Below are 18,440 nucleotides of genomic sequence, written 5' to 3'. Positions count from 1 at the left end.
AAACGTAGATTGCCCAGTAAGTAAGAAAACAGGGCCTTCCTAGGAACACTCACTGAAACCGTGAGCTCAGACGAAACAGGGAGGAGGGCAGGCGCGCCACCCCACGCGCTCGGGTCGCGTGTTGGCCCTGCAGAGTCAGGCAGCCCCGAGCGGGCCCGGGTGTGGGCAGGCCGTCTCTGGCTGGGCAACGCGACAACCCAAGCCAGAGCGGTTTTTTAAGGAGAACAAATGTCGCGCGTTTAACGGGACGCCCTCCCCGACGCGCACCCTCTCGTCCCACGTCCAGGCGCCGTCTCCGACCACATCGAGAGAGTCTACAGGAAGGCCGGCAGCAGAAAGCTTTGGTGCGTATCAGCGTCCTCGTCCCCGTGTGTCGTTTGTGTGTTGTCGTCTTCAGTAGCCTAGAGGTACGGACCGGTCTTAACGCTGGCTGTGCATCCTCGTTTCCACTGTCCAGCTCCTGAGATGTTCTTAAAGACCGTCTGGGAGGAAGGGGCTCCGTAGGAAGAGCCCCTGCTAGTGATTCTCTGGGATGACGTGCTGACGACCTCCCGTCCCCTCCCCCGTACCCCCCCCCCGCCCCCTGACCCAGGAAGGGGCTCCTGGGTCTGCTGTGTGTGGCGGGGAGGGCGCACGCAGAGACCAGGGCTGCGTTAGTCATGGGCGCAAAGACACGCCAGGCAGTCCTCGCACCACCTAGAGTGAGCGAGCCCGGGGCCCGTGGTCGCTCCGTGAAAAGACCCCAGGGTGCTCTGCGGGGGTAGCCTCGTCCCAGGGGGCCTACAGGAAAAGTCCGTAAGCTGGGGTAGAGTCGCTGGGGTTCCCAGCGGGGCCGCGTGCCGGCTGCATGGCTCTCTGCATCTGGCCGTGACTCTCACTGTCTTAACCAGCCGAGTCTAGCGTTTTGAAAGTCAGAGTGCATATATTTTTAGATGACCCATTGTTTTCTGATTTTGAAACAGTCTCAAGGAGTGTAAGAAACTCGCTTAACCCGAGTGAGCCTCCTGTTGCCAATCTCTAAAGTAAGAGTAGCGGTAAGACAGTCTGTGAGCAGTAGTCCAGCTCTGTGATTACCATAACCACGCCATTCCACCCCGGACATGGCCACGCGACGATCCCGTGGTTCCAGCTCGCACACTCCCGGTAGAAGCTCAGCACAGCGGGCGTGCGAGCTGGCGGAGGTCGCTCTGCAGCCGGTGCTGGCCCATCGCCTCCTCTTTGGCCAAGCAAGCCTGCTCTTGCTCTACGCGTCACGCTTGCATTTTAGATAAACCACTAACCAGCAAGCACTGACGGTGCCGACGGTTGTGTTTCAAGGAACCCACTCCTGGAAGTTTCATTTATTGTGTTTTCCCTTCCATGGCTGCACACTGACGCCCCCAGGCTGGCGGTGCGCTACGGGGCTGCGTTTACCCAGAAATTCTCTTCCTCCATAGCCCCGCACGTTACGACCTTACTGGTCCACGGGAAGCAGGTAACGTGCGCGCAGCGTGTGGACGCCGGCGCTGCTTGAAGTGCGGGGGCTGGCCTGCACCCTGGGGGCTGGCCGGAGCTGCTCCCGGCGTGCGGTTGAAAGCTTTTCTAGAAGCGGGCCGTGTCTGTTTCACTAACTCTGTCAGTTCAGTGACCTGATTTTCACGGCTCCATCTATACTGAGACTGAGGGATAGAAATGCTTTTTATAGGTCAGCTCCCAGAAATATCCTGCAATACGAGGGAACGGTGCTAAACCCACATTCTAACTTTATTTTTCTGTCTCAGTGTTCCGCGTGAATTTTCTTTCAGTTTTGAGGGGAAGAAAGGTCTTATGTGTTGCATGTGCTGTGCTTTAAAAAAAAAAAAACAGTTCCCCTTATAGTCTGAGATTTTTCCAAAAAAGTAAAAATAGCAGTGTGAGTTCCTCCCTCCAGCATCCTGTCTTTATCCCGAAAAAACATTGCCGGTACTTCACTGTATCGCTTCCTAGAGTTCAGGCCCGAGTCCCGCACCCTGGGGTTTGGCTTTTGGGGCGCACAGGAAGTGGGGTGTGGAGCGGTTGCAGGAACAGAGGCGGACACCAGACCCCACGACAGGCCCAGCAATGGATCCTGTGGCGCAGACTAGAACACTCTGGGTTCCCCCTCAGAGGGACAGTTCCGCCCCCTCTCTTCCCCTGACCTTGCCGACGGTGCAGCTGACGCCGTCGGCCGCGGCAGAGCTGGGGGCGAGGGGCGCCTCCCCGCTCCCGGGGGCGGTCCTGCGGTCCAGGAAATGTCGGCTGTTGGGGCCAACGTCTTGGGCCCGGGGTCCCCCCCACCCAGAACACCGTTGGGTGAGGACCCCGTTGTGCTTCCTCTCCAGCGCCCCCCCGGGCCCCTCCCCCTGCTCCTCCGTTGGGTGTGAACCTCTGGCCTGCTCTCTTCTTGCCCGCAGGTCGGTTGTGCGCCACGCCGCAAGCCTTTTAAGTAAAGTGGTGGACAGCCTGGCCCCGTCCATTACTAATGTGTTAGTGCAGGGCAAGCAGGTAAGTCTCCCCCTCAGACCCGCGCTCGGCCACGCCCCCCAAGGCTTCCGGTAGGACCCTTGCCTTTAACCCCCATGTCACGGGCCTCTCACGGGCCCGTCAACAGGAGCTCAGGCCTGGATGGCTACGGAGGGTCTCCCCCGAGCGGAGCCCTGACTCAGGGGCAGCCCCTGTCCTTCCCCTTTCCCGCTGCACCTTGAGCTGTGGTCTCGGCCCCTGTGTTGACGCGGGGCCCACGGAGACTCGGACATGGGGAGCCGGCTCTCCGCCTGAGCACCCACCCAGGGGCAGGGTGAGCGGGCAGAGCAGGTGGACACCCGAGGGCTCTTCTCCTTTTCCTTCACGGGAGGCTCTTCTCCCCTGGGTCCACAGCCCCCTGCTCCGCCCGGCCCCTCGCCCCTGAGCCAGCTCTCGTCAGATGCCCCCCCCCCAGCACCTCCGGTTGGCAGTTCCTGTGCGGGTCCTCAGGGCAGCCGGTGACCCTGCTCACAAGCTGCCCTGGATCCCAGCTCGAGGGAGGCCCGCCTCCCAGGCGGTGGCAGGCGACGAGCCCCGGGGGACGGGGAGGCCCAGCAGCATCCAGGGGTGCCCCACCTGGGCCCCGGCCCGAGCGGGCGCCCAGCGAGTGTGACCGGGCCTGAGCTGGTGCATGCGCTGCTGTGGAGGGGGCCGCGGCTGCTCGCTTCCTGTTGGCTTTCTCTGCGCTGCGAGGGCCTGGCTGGATCGGTGGGCGTGAAAACCCGTGTGCCTGCTTCCTCTGCCGGGGGGACACGTGCGCTGCGCTGCTACCACGCACCGTAACTCTCTCCCCTGAGAGCAGCCCAGGGCCCGCGCCCCGGGCCTCCCGGCCGGCTCCGAAACGTCACAGTCCGTTATTTGTTCCGTCCTGAACGTTTCACGCCAATGAGAACGCGATCGTAGTCACAGGAGAGCCCCTGAAAAGAAGTTAAAGCACATTGCACGTTATTTTTCCCGTTTCCTCCACATCACCGAAGGCAGGGCGCCCGTCCCCACTTGTCCAGGCAGCGACCTGCCCGGGGCCTGCCTCACCGCGTCCTCACCTCCAGCCGGGGGTCCCGACGGCCGCCCGGGCCGAGCCCCTTCTCAGGGACAGTGAGCGGGCTTTGGGGAGCTGTCCTCCCCGGGGTTTCAGGGCCCTGTGCCGCATCTCAAAGGGCGGGCACACGAGCAGGTTTTAAAGAGCTTTGAGGTCGCCAGCCCCTGACGCCTGGGGAACGGCTCGCGCAGAGAGGGCCAGTCCCTCCGCACAGTGTCCGGAGGTGGCATGGGGCCTGAGACCCTGCGCCCCGAGTCCTGGGCGCCTGTCCCGAGGCTGTGGCCGGCCTACTGCCCGTGGGAGCAGCGCGTGCCCCCAGGGGACCAGTCTCGGTGGGGCTGCCGGAGCCCGGGCGGCGGACGGCTCTGCTGCAGGGGCGTGACGTCCGTTCGCAGACCGCATCTGACCCCCTCGCACTGGAGAGACGGGAGCGGAGCGTCCAGAGTTTGCATTCGCTCCTCTCTGAGGACGGAAGTCATACTTTACAAGGTGCCTTCCGGTCCCCTTGAGCTCTCCGGGATGAAACGGGGTTCGGTCGTCCTCCCCGGAGGCCCAGCTCGCCTTCCGCCCCCGTAGTAAACGTCCTCGCCCTCGGGCCGCCTGGTTGGTGCCGCTCACGGTGTAGTCACCGAAGCAGCGGTTCCCGGTTTCCACCCGCCACAGAATCAGGGCCCAGGCCCCCTGTTCTGCCCCCTCCCTCGTCCCTGCAACACCAGAGCCCGTGCTGTGCCTTCTTCCTGCCTCTCCAACCACCCGGCGCGCGGAGCACCGACGGCGGAGGTGGGGGAGGCCTGCAGGGCCTCCAGGGGCGCACGGGCAAGGATGCCGTAGGGACCAGAGGTCCCTCGTGCCGGCCTCGGCAGCACCTGCTGCTGTGAGCTGCCGTTGCTGCTCCTCTCCCCCAGCCCCGTGCTTTCTTGTGTCCCGCCCAGGACACGTGGGGCCACACCCCAGCCGGGCGCCCTCGTCCCTAACCTTGAAAAGGCCGCAGTGTCGTTAAAGACAGGAAGTTCCGAGCTAGGAAGCGGCGGGAGACACGCTCTCCGACGTGAGGTTGTGCAGGCTGGGCTGCAAGGTCGGACTGCCGGGTGCGTTCTGGTTCCTCGGGGCCCCTGCTGCTGCCACCGCCCAGGGTCCCTCTGTCTCAGTAGGTGTTGCCGTGCCTTCCCCGCTTTCGGCCACTCGCCCCCACGCCCCGAACCGGCACCTCACCTGCCCTTGGACTCCAGACCGGCCTCGGGGCCGTCAGGAGGTCTGGTGGGAGTCACGCTTCGAAAGTTGTTATAATGAAAAGCAGGGGCAGCCCTCCCCCCGAATTCCCTGGCTCACGCAGAGTAATTTCCACCTGCCAGTCATCCTGGGCCCGAGTTTTTCCTCTTACCGTTTAGCAGCTGGGAGGTTTTTATAATGAAACCCGCCACTTCCAGGTGACCCTGGGTGCCTTTGGGCACGAAGAGGAGGTGATCTCGAACCCACTGTCGCCGAGGGTGATCAAGAACATCATCTATCACAAGTGTAACACCCACGACGAGAGGGAGGCGGTCATCCAGCAGGAGCTGGTCATCCACATTGGCTGGATCATCTCCAACAGCCCCGAGCTGTTCAGCGGCATGCTCAAGATACGCGTGGGGTCAGTGGGGGGGTGGGGGAGTGATGGGGGGTGAGTGATGGGGGGTGATGGTGGGGGGTGAGTGATGGGGGGGTGATGGTGGGAGTGAGTGATGGGGGGGTGGGTGATGGGGGGGGGGTGATGGTGGGAGTGAGTGATGGGGGGGGTGAGTGATGGGGGGGGGGTGGGTGATGGGGGGGGGGTGGGTGATGGGGGGGGGGTGATGGTGGGGGGGGGGTGATGGTGCGGGTGAGTGATGGGGGGGGGGTGGGTGATGGGGGGGGGGTGGGTGATGGGGGGGGGGTGATGGTGGGGGGGGGGTGATGGTGCGGGTGAGTGATGGGGGGTGAGTGATGGGGGGTGATGGTGGGAGTGAGTGATGGGGGGTGAGTGATGGGGGGTGATGGTGGGGGGGGGGTGAGTGATGGGGGGGGTGATGGTGGGAGTGAGTGATGGGGGGTGGGTGATGGGGGGGGGGTGATGGTGGGAGTGAGTGATGGGGGGGGGGTGAGTGATGGGGGGGGGGTGATGGTGGGAGTGAGTGATGGGGGGGGGGTGAGTGATGGGGGGGGGGTGGGTGATGGGGGGGGGGTGGGTGATGGGGGGGGGGTGATGGTGGGGGGGGGGTGATGGTGCGGGTGAGTGATGGGGGGGGGGTGAGTGATGGGGGGGGGGTGAGTGATGGGGGGGGGGTGATGGTGGGAGTGAGTGATGGGGGGGGGGTGATGGTGGGGGGGGGGTGATGGTGGGGGGGGTGAGTGATGGGGGGGGTGAGTGATGGGGGGTGAATGATGGGGGGGGGGTGAGTGATGGGGGGGGGGTGATGGTGGGAGTGAGTGATGGGGGGGGGGTGATGGTGGGGGGGGGGTGAGTGGAGGGGGGGAGTGAGTGATGGGGGGGGGGTGAGTGATGGGGGGGGGGTGAGTGATGGGGGGGGGGTGAGTGATGGGGGGGGGGTGATGGTGGGAGTGAGTGATGGGGGGGGGGTGAGTGATGGGGGGGGGGTGGGTGATGGGGGGGGGGTGATGGTGGGGGGGGGGTGATGGTGCGGGTGAGTGATGGGGGGTGAGTGATGGGGGGTGAGTGATGGGGGGTGATGGTGGGAGTGAGTGATGGGGGGGGGGTGATGGTGGGGGGGGGGTGATGGTGGGGGGGGGGTGAGTGATGGGGGGTGAGTGATGGGGGGGTGAATGATGGGGGGGTGAGTGATGGGGGGTGATGGTGGGAGTGAGTGATGGGGGGTGATGGTGCGGGTGAGTGGAGGGGGAGTGAGTGATGGGGGGTGAGTGATGGGGGGTGGGTGATGGGGGGTGATGATGGGGGGTGATGGTGGGGGGTGAGTGGAAGGGGAGTGAGTGATGGGGGTAAGTGGCTGGGGGGTGTGAGTGGCAGGTGCCGCGTGTGCATCGAGAGAGCTGTGCTCGCATCTCGTGTGGGCACACTTGTGTCTTTCTCCCTCCCTTCCCCTCTCGAATAAGTAAAATATGTTGTTTTAAAAAGTTTCTCAGATTAAAAAAGTTAAGTCACTCACACACAAAGTAATTAAACGCTTAGGCATTTCCGGGCGTGATACTGCACCAGCGTGGGATGCTCCAGGCACACGAACGGCGCTCCATAGACACTGGCCTGGGTAACTCTGCCAAAACTCCATCCGTAATGAAAATCATTTCATGAACGGCATTCGAGTACCTACTAAAGAACAAGTTCCTTAAGAACAGCACATGAGCAGCACTTAAACACCCACATTTAAACATCTGTAGGGAGGATTCTCCTGGAGTCTGTTGGGTAAAGCGCGTTCCCTGAGGTCCCGGCTCGGTGACGACTGCGTCCCCGTGCGTCCGCGGCGGGCACTTCTGCGATGTCCCCCCAGTCGCGGAGAAAGACCGAGAAGGAAAGGACGTGGGGGAAGTGCCGTCCTCCCTAGAAAAGGAGCATTTGTATAGCGGCCGGAATCGGCCCTTTCCCTGAAGCGAACCACTTTTGCCCTCTGGTTCCTGCCCGTGTCTCGCGTGGAGAGGACAGTAGTGTGTCAGCGTCCTGTACGGGGCGCGGGCGTGCCCAGCGAGTGCAGTGTCGCCTGGCAGGACCCCAAGCTCCAGACCCCCTCCTGTCTGCTGTCTGCTGCCCGCCCGCGTGTGCGAGAGCGGGCGTCGGGTGGAAGAGGCTGGGCGTGCCGCTCAGCCCTCCTGTAAGGAGCGGCGTCGGAGGGTTCTCCAAGTCCCTGCGGGCTCTCCCCGCGTCCGGGGTGGCTGAGCCCCGCCCCCTGCTCACTGTGTCCGTGGTGTCTGAGCCCCGCCCCCTGTTCCGTGTCCGGGGTGACTTGAGCCCCGCCCCCTGTTCCGTGTCCGGGGTGACTGAGCCCCGCCCCCCACTCCGTGTCCCAGTGACTGAGCCCCGCCCCCGCTCTGCCGCAGGTGGATCATCCACGCCATGGAGTACGAGCTGCAGATCCGCGGCGGGGGCAAGCCGGCCGCCGACCTGTACCAGCTGTCGCCCAGCGAGGTCAAGCAGCTCCTGCTGGACATTCTCCAGCCTCAGCAGAACGGGAGGTAACGAGGGGCGCCTGTTCCCTGCGGGCCCCGCGAGGTTCACGGTGCCCTCGTCCCCGGTGCTCACCCGAAACGAGGCGTCCGTGAGAAACACTGAGTGGCGGGTGGCCAGTGCGCACGGGGGCTCCCGTTCCAGCTCCTGTCTCCCCGTGTATGTGTGTGTGTGTGTGTGTGTGTGCGCGCGCTCTGGTGTCCGTGCGCATTTCACACACTTCCCAGGTGCAGTTTGCTGACGCCTCTTAGTTTTTACTGCTCCGTGCAGAGCGTGGACTATCACCCACTCTGGGCAGCCCCGTCCGAATCTGCAGCACCCCCCGCCTCCTCCGGCCGGTCTGGCGCTGGGTTTGCTGTGGGTCTGCTCTCCGCGTGTCCTCGCCTGTCCCTCCGGCTCCCCAGGGAGACAGTGAGGCTCCTCGGGGCCCAGCCCTCCCGTAGACTTGCCTGGTGCTGGAATCAGAGCAGGAGCAAAGCAGATGCTTGTGGATTGCATGGAATTGGAGAATTTTTTTTTTATAACAGAATAGGCTTTGATGCAATTATTTAAGCTGTCTTTTTCAAGGAAGCTGCTTTGGGCATTCAAGTCATTTAATCACAGGGTGAGATTTTTAACCTTGCAACTTACTAGCGAAGAACGTTTTGCCTGTTAAATTTTTAAACATCTAGGGACTTTCTCCTTCCCTGCAAGCCCTGTTTTCTCCACGAAATGTTTAGTAATCTCCGTGGCACACGCTGGCAGGCACACCGTTGCGGGGGGGTCCGGCGTTCACTGCCCACCCGACTGGAACGGCTGGTCCACAGGGACAGCCTTGCTCTCGGCCAGGACCGGCCGCGCCCCCGCGCTGAGGCCACGCCCCCCGCCCCCTGCGCTGAGGCCACCCCCCCCCCCGCCCCCCGCGCTGAGGCGGCCCCTCTGGCCCGCAGGTGCTGGCTGAACCGGCGCCAGATCAACGGGTCCCTGAACAGGACGCCCCCGGGCTTCTACGACCGCGTGTGGCAGATCCTGGAGCGCACGCCCGACGGCCTGGCCGTGGCCGGGAAGCACCTGCCGCAGGTACCGCCGTTTTCCGGGGCAGCCTCCCCGAAGCACGGCCGTGCGGTGATGCAGAAATAACGTCGATTAGTACGGCTTTCGGGCAGAAGGTCCCTGTGGTAAAGCCGGGCTTCTCGTAGAGGGGACTGCCGTGGAAAAGCGGAAGTGACTCGATGGGAAGCAAGTACTTCCCGCCTGGTTGGCTAGACTGAGGCGCCGGCGCCTCCCCCGCAGGTGTCCGGAGAGCAAGCTTTAGGTCCTCGTGGGAAAGGGGGCGTCGGCACCGTGCTGGGCGGTGCTGGGTGCAGGGTGCAGGGGCGAGGCGGAGGGGCTGTGCTCTGTTTGAAGGGGACAGCCCACCCCTCCCATCCCCTCTGGGCTGGAAGCTGGTCCCGTTGTCCTGAGGCTCTGACCACGCTCCCTGTACACCCTCCCCGAGGGACAAGCACAGAGTGTGACTCGTGTCCCTGGGCCTCCGCCTCCGCTGGCCGTCCTGGCGACTCCCCCAGCCTCCCCCGCACGTGCCCCGCACTTCCCTGCCCCCCTCGCCCAGACCGAGGCCCGCGTTGGAGCGTGTTCTCTGCTCCGTCTGCGGGGTGAAAGGTGAACGGACGGCTCTGCAACACGCGTGCCGTGAGCGGAAAGCAGAGGGTCAGAGAGCCACCGAAACCGGGGGCCCCCGTTCCTCCCCGCAGTTCGCCGAGCACACAAGACCCAGTCCCAGCGCCGCAGGCGCTCGCTGGGCCGAGTGGACGCGGGAGGCGAGGGCTGAGTAGCCGTGACGTCCCTCTGGGCTGGGGGCCAGAGCGCAGGGGGCCGCCGCTGACGCCCAGCCGCTCCCTCCTGCAGCAGCCCACCCTGTCGGACATGACCATGTACGAGATGAACTTCTCGCTGCTGGTGGAGGACATGCTGGGGAGCATCGACCGGCCGCAGTACCGGCAGATCGTCGTGGAGGTGCGTGCCGCAGTGCGGGCCCAGAAACTCGTGTGCAGGGAGCCTCCCGGGGGGCCGGGCCTCTCGCCCCCACTGACCCGGAGCCCCTGCAGCGGGGCCCTGGGGACGGGCGCTGCTCGACCCCAGTCAGGGCCCGCGAGCGAGTCGGACACCTGGAACCCGTCGGGGTGCAGCGTGGCTGGCCGCCTCTCTCCGCGCACACTCGTCCCTGCGCAGCGAGCGCGTCCGCGCCACCGCGAAAGACAGCCCGTGGCTGCCCTCTGTCTGTGTTCCGTGCAGCTCCCTCTGTGACAGAAGTCATGCGTGGCTGCAGCAGAGGGTCCGGAGCTCAGAGCCCGGCGTCGGGCAGGTCGGAGGAAGGAGGGTGGCCCCGCGGCCACTTCACGGCGCCCTCGTCCGTCTCTTGCAGCTGCTCATGGTCGTGTCCGTCGTCCTGGAAAGGAACCCGGAGCTGGAGTTCCAGGACGAGGTGGACCTGGACAGGCTGGTGCAGGAGGCGTTCCGGGAGTTCCAGAAGGACGCGGGCCGGCGGGGGGAGGCAGGCGCACCGCCGGTAAGGAGGGTGGGCAGTTCCTGTGGGCCTGGGTTCGCCGTCTCAGCTCCTCAAATGCCCCTGACGTCCCCCCACGGTTCAGCTCACAGGGCAGGCTCAGGGGGGCAGGGCAGGGTCCCCGAGGGCCCCCGGGGTGGGGGCAGGGCAGGGGCCCCGAGGGGCCCCGGGGGGGGGCGGGGGCTGACTTCCTCGAGGAGTTCATGTTGCTTGTTGGCGGGTCGGTTCTAACTGTGAAGTTCCCACAACAACGACGTCCAGGACAAGAGGAGGTTCCTCTCTGGAGGCAGCAGTTGAAGTGTGTTTTGGGGGAGGGGGCGTGCGCACCAGGCCCCCCTGGGACGGGGAGGGCCCCGGGCGTCTGTCTGCGGCTCACGCATGGAGAAGCCACCTCGGGAGGGGGCAGCGGGGCCCCGGGGCCCACGCGGACCCCTCTCTGCGCATCAGTCCCCGGGTGACGCCCGTTTCACCGGCTGGCCTCTCACCGACCAGACACCGATCGCCTCCCTCCCCGCTCCTCCTGCAGGGCGACATGACCTCCTTCTACAACACGCCCCCGCTGGGCCAGAGGGGCACCTGCAGCTACCTGACGAAGGTCGTGATGAACCTGCTGCTGCAGGGGGAGGTCAGGCCGAGCGGCGACGACCCGTGTCTGGTCAGCTAGCGGGGCAGCGGCCGGGCTCGGCCGGGGCCCGCCCTCCCCGGGGCACGCGTGGTCTGCGTGGGAGCCTCAGGGCCGCAAGGCCGTGCTGGGGCGGCGGTCTCCGGCCTGGGCCAAGGCCGTGGGGCCTGCCGCCTGCGCGGGCCCGTCTCGTGGTGAGGAATGCTTGTGCCTCCGGACGGACGTGCTCGCGGTCACGCCAGCCACAGCCCCGTAGTCTTCGCTGCTCGTGCGTTTGTGACTTGAAAGCTCCCTGCTGCATGTGGTACGATGAAGTAGCCCGTCAGAATAGACCGCCGCCCTGTGGACTGAATTCCTGCTCGCTGCCGTGGACATGGGCGTGCCGAGCGGCCGTGCACCCGGGAGCGAGAGACGCCGGGCGACGGCGGCCCGTCCCGGTGGGGGCGCTGTCCCGCTGGAAGGCGCGCAGATGCGTCGTGAAGGCAGAACCAGCCAGCGGACATTGCGACGCTCAGAAACTGTGTTACTGGTGAAGCTTTAGTTTGCAGCACTGCGGGACTCTTGCCCTGCAAACGCGACTGTGGCTTCGTGTCTGCGGGGGCGGGGCGGGGCGGGGCGGGAGCTCGGCGGTGAACCCGATCAGACGCTCGTGACGCTCGTGTGACACACGCCAGCGGTGCCTGCTCCGACGTCCTCTGTGAGTGCTTGCTAAAAACAGGGCGCGTGTGAGTTGTTCAGGAGTGGGAGTGGTTAACCTAGTTTGTACTAGTGAAAACAAAAATAAACGTCACTGATTTTATTTCTGAACGGATGGCTACGTCTGGACACGTTCTCTGTTCTCACGGTCACTGTGCCGAGTTTGTCGCTCCTGAACGCCGTGGTTCATTCAGCCGATGTGGAGACGGACGAGAAGAGGATCCGCGGTACCCACTGTTACGCGTGTTTTGCTACCACATTTCCTTAAGAACACCTTAATAAAGACAGGAAGTAGAGGAAACAGTTACATTGGACGAACCTGTGTTCTGACTGTTCCAGCGCGGCCCACGGGTTAGAGAGTGCGCTCGCTGGTCTTGCTAGAGAGTCTCACCTGGGAGGTCCGGCTCGCCTCGCAGGGCAGGGCAGCCCCCCGCAGGGTGTCCACAGGGTCCGAGAAATAAAGGACAAGCGGTGTCCGTGACGGTCCAGTCGGTATGGACAACGGGACGCGTGAGCACGCGGGGCAGTCGGAGTCCGGCAGCGCACACCGCAGCTCTGCGGGCGCCGCCATGACTGCGCCGGGGACACCACGCACGTGCCGGGCGGCCGAGCTGCGGAGGGGCAGGGCAGGCCCGCTCCCCCTGGACTGTCTTCACGAGGCGGGCAGACAAAGACGAGCGTTCCCCGACTTGACCCACCGAGGGAGGGATGGAGCTGTGAGACGATAACGACGAATCCAGTTTATAAAACGAAGAGAAGGACAACTACGAAACCCATGGGCAGGGGACTGAGGAGTGATCGACACTTCCTAGCTGGGGAACTGGGAGTAAAGAACAAAAAAACACGTGAATGATTTAATTTTCACTGAAATCTAGAGGAAAGTAAACTGTGTCGTATTTTTAAGGGTTTGTTTAAAAAAGTCTGATTAGCTCTGGCTGGTGTGGCTCAGCGGATTGAGTGCTGGCCAGCGAACCAAAGGGTCGCCGGTTCGATTCCCAGTCAGGACACATGCCTGGGTTGCAGGCCAGGTCTCCAATAGGGGGCGTGTGAGAGGCGACCACCCATGGATGTTTCTCTCCCTCTCTTTCTCCTTCCCTTCTCCTCTCCCTAAAAATAAATAAATAAAATCTCTTTTTAAAAAAGGGAAAAAAAACCCTGATTGGCTGAGCAGCGTTGCCAGACACCTGTTGCTGCCTCGGCTGAGACCAGTCACCACCGCTGCCTCCTCTCCTCTCCTATGCCGTCCCTGCGTCCTCCCGCCCCCTCCTCCGCCCCCTGGTCTCTGTCCCCACGTGCCCAAGCACGCCACGTAATTCCGCCCGACGCCCGCAGCACCGGCCTTCTGAGGCCCAGCCCCCATAAAGCCTCCACGAATCGGGCGTCTCCCCTCTGGACCCCGAGCGGTGCCGACCGTGCAGCGGGAGCTGGAAGGAGGGGCTGGGAAATATTTACTAGGATTGGGGTTTCCCCAGAGGGAGGGGCAACTGTGGGGTTGTCTGGAAAAGGGAAAGAGGCCCAGGCCGTTCCAGTAGTTTCCTGCTACGAAGGACTGTGCGGTGAGTGCCGGGGAAATTCTCCAAACCCACGCGTGCTTCTCTGTCTCCTGGAAAAGGAAGGTGGAAGAAACGGCGAGGTCAGTGCTTGTGAGAACTGCGGATGAAGGACGCCAGCCGTTTGACAGCAAAAAGCCGAGGGCTCCCACCTGGTAAAAATAGCTTTGCAGTCACACGCTGAAGCTGGGAGCTTCTCTGCAAATGAGTAATACGAGTGATTTTTCACCTTCCGCGGAGCGGGGAGGCGGCCGGCCAGAACCGGTGGAGTCAGCAGGAAGAGGTCCCCGTGGGGCTCGGTTCTCCCTGCCGCGTGGAGGGAGGGAGGGAGGGCGGCCGCCCGGTCCTGCTGCGCCCGGTCCTGCTGCTCCCGGTCCTGCTGCTCCCGGCCCAGCACCCCGAGGCCCCGACGGGAGCGGGGCCACCACTGCTGGTTAAAACACCTCCCCGGGGGCTCCCTCCGAGCCCTTCCGGCCTCCACTGTGTGTGTGTGTGTGTGTGTGTGTGTGTTGGGGGTGGGCGAGGACGGCTCTCCTCCCACCCGCGGTGTGTGGTGAACAGCCAGCGATGCCCACCGAGGCATCTGGGGGACATGTCCCGCCCCCAGAGGGCACGGGTGCCTCCCTGGCTGGAGCTGAAACCCAAGGTTGCTCCTGGCAGCCCAGGGCAGAGGCAGGCTCCCCCTGCAGCCGGGCCAGGCCCTGCCCCCGGCCCCGTCCCCTCAGGCACCGTCCCCAGCCGCCATCGCCGGTGTCTTTGGCTCTTCTCTGGACCCGTCTGGCAGCGTTCACGGTGCTCAGGCCCCTCCCAGCTCAGCCTTCCCCCCTCACCCCCACCGCCCCTCCCCACCCACCCGCCTGTCTCCTCCATCCACGGCTCAGCTCCTCACGTCCGCTCACGGTCTGTTTTCCTCGCCCGTCTGTCACTGAAATGACTCTCACTGAGGGCGCTGACAATGTTCACGTCCCCGCGTCCAAGGATGTGTCGGTCGCCCTCGAGCCTCAGCAGTGTTTGAACAAGCACCTCCCCCCCCAGAGGCCCCACCTGCCCTGGTGTCCGGGCCCCACACCCCCCCGCAGCCCTCCCTGGGTATCCTGTACCAGCTCGCCCCTACGCCCGCCGTCAAGGTGTCGGCGTCCCCCTGGCTTGGCCCCCCCCCACTCTGCTGGCTTTCCCTGGGTGGGCTCGCCCACCCACAGGGCCTCAGGGGTCGGTGACCTGCTACTGCCCAGTGACCCCTTCGTCTGTGTCTGCAGTCCAGGTCCCCCTCTCACACTGGGCCCATGTCTGACCACGGACTCGACTGCTCAGTCTGGAGACGCGTCGTCGTCAGTGTACTCGGGAACTGACCTTGGAGCGACCTCTCTCCCAACTCCCAAAACGCGCTTTCCCTCCCGTTCTCCCACATCACAGTGGGGGTTCTTCGTGCCCCCCCACCCCCCCAGTCCACGACCACGCCTCTCCATCCAGGTCCAGCCAGTCCCGAGGCAGCTCCCAGCGCCCTGAGGCTGGCTCCGCCCCCCAGTAGCTGGGCTTCTGTGGGGGGCTCCCGACCAGCCTTGCTGCTTCCTCTCTGCCGCCCTCCACTCCGTTCTCCCGCTGCCGCCTGTGGGGGGTGTATTTTTGTTGTGAAAATCTGAGTGTGGGGGTGGGAGTGGTGAGGGGGGAGCAGGGAGACTTAAAACTCTCTTTCTTTTTTTTTTAAGAAAAGCAGTTAGCCCTGGCTGGCGTAGCTCAGTGGATTGAGCGCGGGCTGCGAACCAAAGTGTCACAGGTTCGATTCCCAGTCAGGGCACATGCCTGGGTTGCAGGCCACGGCCCCCAGCAGCCGCACATTGATGTTTCTCTCTCTCTTTCTCCCTCCCTTCCCTCTCTAAAGTAAACAAATAAATAAATAAATAAAAATCTTTAAAAAAACTTTTAAAAAAGAGAAAAGCAATTGTTCTAAAATAAAATCCCAAACCCTTTTCCCCAGTCCCTCAGCTTCAGCCCCAAAGGCTCTGCCCCTGTTTCCTCAGCCTCCTCCTGGCTGCAGGCCCTCTGCCTGGCTCTCCGCCTCTCCCTCCAGCTCTCCGAGCGCGCACGCACCGGCCTTTGCCCCCGGGGAGCCTTCCCAGCGAGCTCCTCGGGCTGCGGGCTGCCTGCTTCCTCCTTTCGGAGAAGCAGGAGACGGGGTTGCAGCTGCTACGTGACAGCCGACGGAGGGATTAGCTCCTCGCGTCCCCGCCCCGCCTCTCAGGGAAAGGAGCGAGTTCCAAAGGTAGTGGCGGTGAGGGTCGGACGACTCCGAGGACACAGGAGAAGCCATTGAACTGCGCGCTCGACGTGTGTGCGTCGTCGCTTGGTCTGGGGAAGGCACCTCAGCAAGGCCGTCTCTGCGAAAGTAGAAGCTGGCTCTACATGGTGGTGGGGGTGGGGAACTGCAGGGGCAGGGAGCCGTCTCCCGGTCGTCACTGAGTGCCCAGGGCACGCAGGCGGCCCGCACGGGGCCCGTCCTTTACAGCTGGGGGGGCCGGTGGGGAACCGGGGTGGGGGGTAAGGGGCAGGGCTGATCGTTCGAGTGGGTGTGCCTTTCTCGATGTTCTTTTCATTTATTTTTTTCTTAGAGTTGGGAAAGGAAGGTTGGCTTGGACCGGGTCCACCCCATCATTTAGATGCTTTTTAGGGAACATCTGCAGACCTCTGTCACACCGCAAAGGGAGCAGTGGCCCTGACCTTGGGGACCCCGGGCCCACCGGACCCCGGGGCTTTCTGCGTCTCGGTTCTCACACGAGGTCGGTGCGCAGCCCTGCCCCCCAGGTCCTGACCTGCAGTGGCGGAGGGGGCGCAGCCGCACTGTCACTCCCTGGTGTCACTGGCACACACTCCTGACGAGCGCCTCTTGCTGGGGCGCGGCTCCTCACTGGAGGAGTCGGCGAGGGCACGCCCGTCACCTGCAGGAACACGGGGTGGGGGCCCGGAGGGGGTTCAGATGGCGCGTGTGCCCTTCCCCCTGCAAAGCACTGAGGTGTGTCTGGTTCAGCGTCGCCCCGCAGGGAGGCGGACACCGTCCGTGAGCTCGGCCCCACGCGGCTTCCTCTCCTGCTCCTGCTCTTCCCGGGTCGCTGAGTCGGGATGAGACGAAATGCGCTCCAGGAAGACGCCCGCCGTTGGCATCCCAACTAGACAAACGGTCTGGTCTGCGTCCGCCAGGTGTGCGGGAGGCAGCGAGGACGGCATCTGGGCGGGAGACGCGCCGGCAGGCAAGGGGGCGTCGGGAGAGGGTCGATCCCAGAGGCCACTTTTTGTCATGGACGCCACCCCCCGCACGGCAGCACGGCCGGCTCCGAGACCGCTGCCTGCCCGGGACATCAGTGTGAAGCCGTTCCGGCCGCTGCCCCTGGTGGCTGGTCTCTGAGAGATACTGGCGGGGCGGCCGCAGGGCGCGTCCGCGAGGACGAGTGCCCAGGAGTGTTCGCTCTGACGTGACTTCCCCCACGTTGCTCCTGTCCTCTGTCGGGGGGCCAGAGCCCCCGGGGACGCTCTGGTCGGAGCGTGCGCGCGGTCCACTGCGAGGCGTCCCAGGTGGGCGTACTTCCACATGTGCTCGCCCGACCGCGGGGCTCTGAAAGAGTCATCTCTGGCCCTGGCTGGTGCGGCTCAGTGGGTTGAGTGCCGGCCTGCGAACCAAAAGGTCGCCGGTTTGATTCCCAGTCAGGGCACAGGCCTGCGTTGTGGGTCAGGTCCCCGGTAGGGGGCACAGGAGAGGCAACCACACACTGGTGCTTCTCTCCCTCTCTTTTTCCCTCCCTTCCCCCTCTCTAAAAATAAATAAATAAAATCTTTAAAAAAGATTCATTTCTGGATACGTAATGATTGTGACTCTCGAAACACATTCATGTATTCATTCATTCACTCATTCGAAAATATCGACCGAGCCCTGTTCTCGGCGCCGGCGGCCTGGTGGGGGCCGGGCCGGGCCGGGCAGCGGCTCAGTTCTGAAGGAGCACCTGCTCAGACAGAGCGGCAAACAAGTGACGGGCGGCGTGCCGTCAGACCGAGGACGCGAGGCAACGGACACAGGGCCGTGGTCGAGCATCGAGGAGGGACCGGGGGCCCTTTATTTCAGGAAGTGCCTGGGGGCCGGGGACCTTGGAGCCAGGTGACGGGAGGGAGTGGCCCCGGGGAGCTTCGGGAGAAGAGCGGCCCAGCAGGCGGGGGCGGCGAAGGCACGGGCCGGAGGCAGGAGGGAGAAGCCCCATTGGGACAGCAGAGGGAAGCCCGGAGCGGCCGGGCTGAGTGAGCCCAGGGGAGCGGGCGCAGGCGAGTCTGGAGGTTGGGGCTGGGGGCTGGGTGGGAGGGCACCCTGCAGCCTTGGCTAAGGGGTTGGCTTGTAGTGTGAGTGCCAGGGGGAGGTGTTTGGCAGTTTTATGCAGGGAGGGGGCATGAATGCCTTGGGGTGGGGAAGAAAATCTGGGGGACCCATAGTGGGATCGGATCTAGGAGGGACAGCCCCCCGAAAGGCCCAGCCCAGTGGGGGTTTGTGCATCATCCATCCCGCCCCCTGGGGCCCGTGTCAGCCACTTGGCTTTTAACTTGAGACGCGTTTCAAGAAGAGGCCACTGGGGCCCCCACCTGCCTGCAGCCAGCGTCCCCCATCCCCTCCCGCTGGTGGTGAGGAATGACACTGGGTTTCCCAACTGAAGTGCCGTTTCTTTTTAACCAAGAGGGGCTTGGCCTCGTGAGAACAACCCGGGCACGTGTGCGGAGTTAGCTCTCTGCCTTTAAAGCGGCGGTCACAGAACCCTGGGCGCTGGAAGCCAGCCGGCAGCCCCCGCCGGCAGCCCCTGTCCCTGGGCCTCCGCGTCAGGGGACAGACAGGAGGCAGTGAGGGGCTTCCAGGGGACCTCTCGCGGGAGTGTGGGCCAAGGCCCTGCCGAGACGCCGGCCGTGGTTTTGGAAGGCAGCGAGTTGCCCATAGCCCACACCGGCTGCTTTCGGGACCTGGTGCAAACGTCCTCTCCTCCGAGGCCAGCCAAATGACACATGCTTCCTGCTGCTTGTTGATAAGGAAGCATTTCTAAAACCCATTGCTCTTTCCCGGGGGGAGAAGTGAAAATCTAGACGCTTAGAAAAAAAACAGCAACCAGCCGTCAGGACGGTTTTCCCAGGACGCAGGAGCCAGTCTCCCCCGTTCTTCACAGACGGGGTCGCCGCCTGGGTCACCGCGGAGTGGGCGAGGCGGGCACGGCCTGGTGATGGATTTGCATTCTTCCGGATTCTCTGCCTACGTGCTATTTCAGCCCGCATTAGCGTTTTCCTGGCGAGCTAACACTGAA

At 64.0% G+C, this 18,440-nt stretch overlaps 1 protein-coding gene across 4 annotated transcripts in view; it reads left to right on the top strand.

Annotated features, from left to right (window-relative positions):
* The window catches only part of PHKB (phosphorylase kinase regulatory subunit beta), an 80,916-nt gene extending 69,229 nt beyond the window's left edge, over positions 1–11,687 (top strand). For 3 of the 4 annotated variants that reach the window (XM_045818666.1, XM_045818663.1, XM_045818665.1), the window contains 8 exons: positions 287–344; positions 2,412–2,502; positions 4,987–5,189; positions 7,583–7,717; positions 8,639–8,768; positions 9,597–9,704; positions 10,114–10,257; positions 10,781–11,687. In XM_045818666.1, the coding sequence (XP_045674622.1) occupies positions 287–344; positions 2,412–2,502; positions 4,987–5,189; positions 7,583–7,717; positions 8,639–8,768; positions 9,597–9,704; positions 10,114–10,257; positions 10,781–10,918 (1,007 nt within the window). In that variant the 3' untranslated portion in view covers positions 10,919–11,687. Of the gene's footprint in view, positions 1–286; positions 345–1,383; positions 1,475–2,411; positions 2,503–4,986; positions 5,190–7,582; positions 7,718–8,638; positions 8,769–9,596; positions 9,705–10,113; positions 10,258–10,780 lie in introns of all 4 variants that reach the window. The other variant, XM_045818664.1, reaches the window with a different exon arrangement.
* The last annotated feature ends 6,753 nt before the right edge of the window (positions 11,688–18,440 follow it).

The sequence above is a fragment of the Phyllostomus hastatus genome, unplaced genomic scaffold, assembly GCF_019186645.2.
Source record: "Phyllostomus hastatus isolate PE091 unplaced genomic scaffold, TTU_PhHast_1.1 phas_scaffold_345, whole genome shotgun sequence".
In the NCBI taxonomy this organism is placed as follows: Eukaryota; Metazoa; Chordata; class Mammalia; order Chiroptera; family Phyllostomidae; genus Phyllostomus; species Phyllostomus hastatus.
The sequence above is the reverse complement of the archived record's forward strand: the minus strand, read 5'-3'. Positions and strand labels throughout refer to the sequence as shown.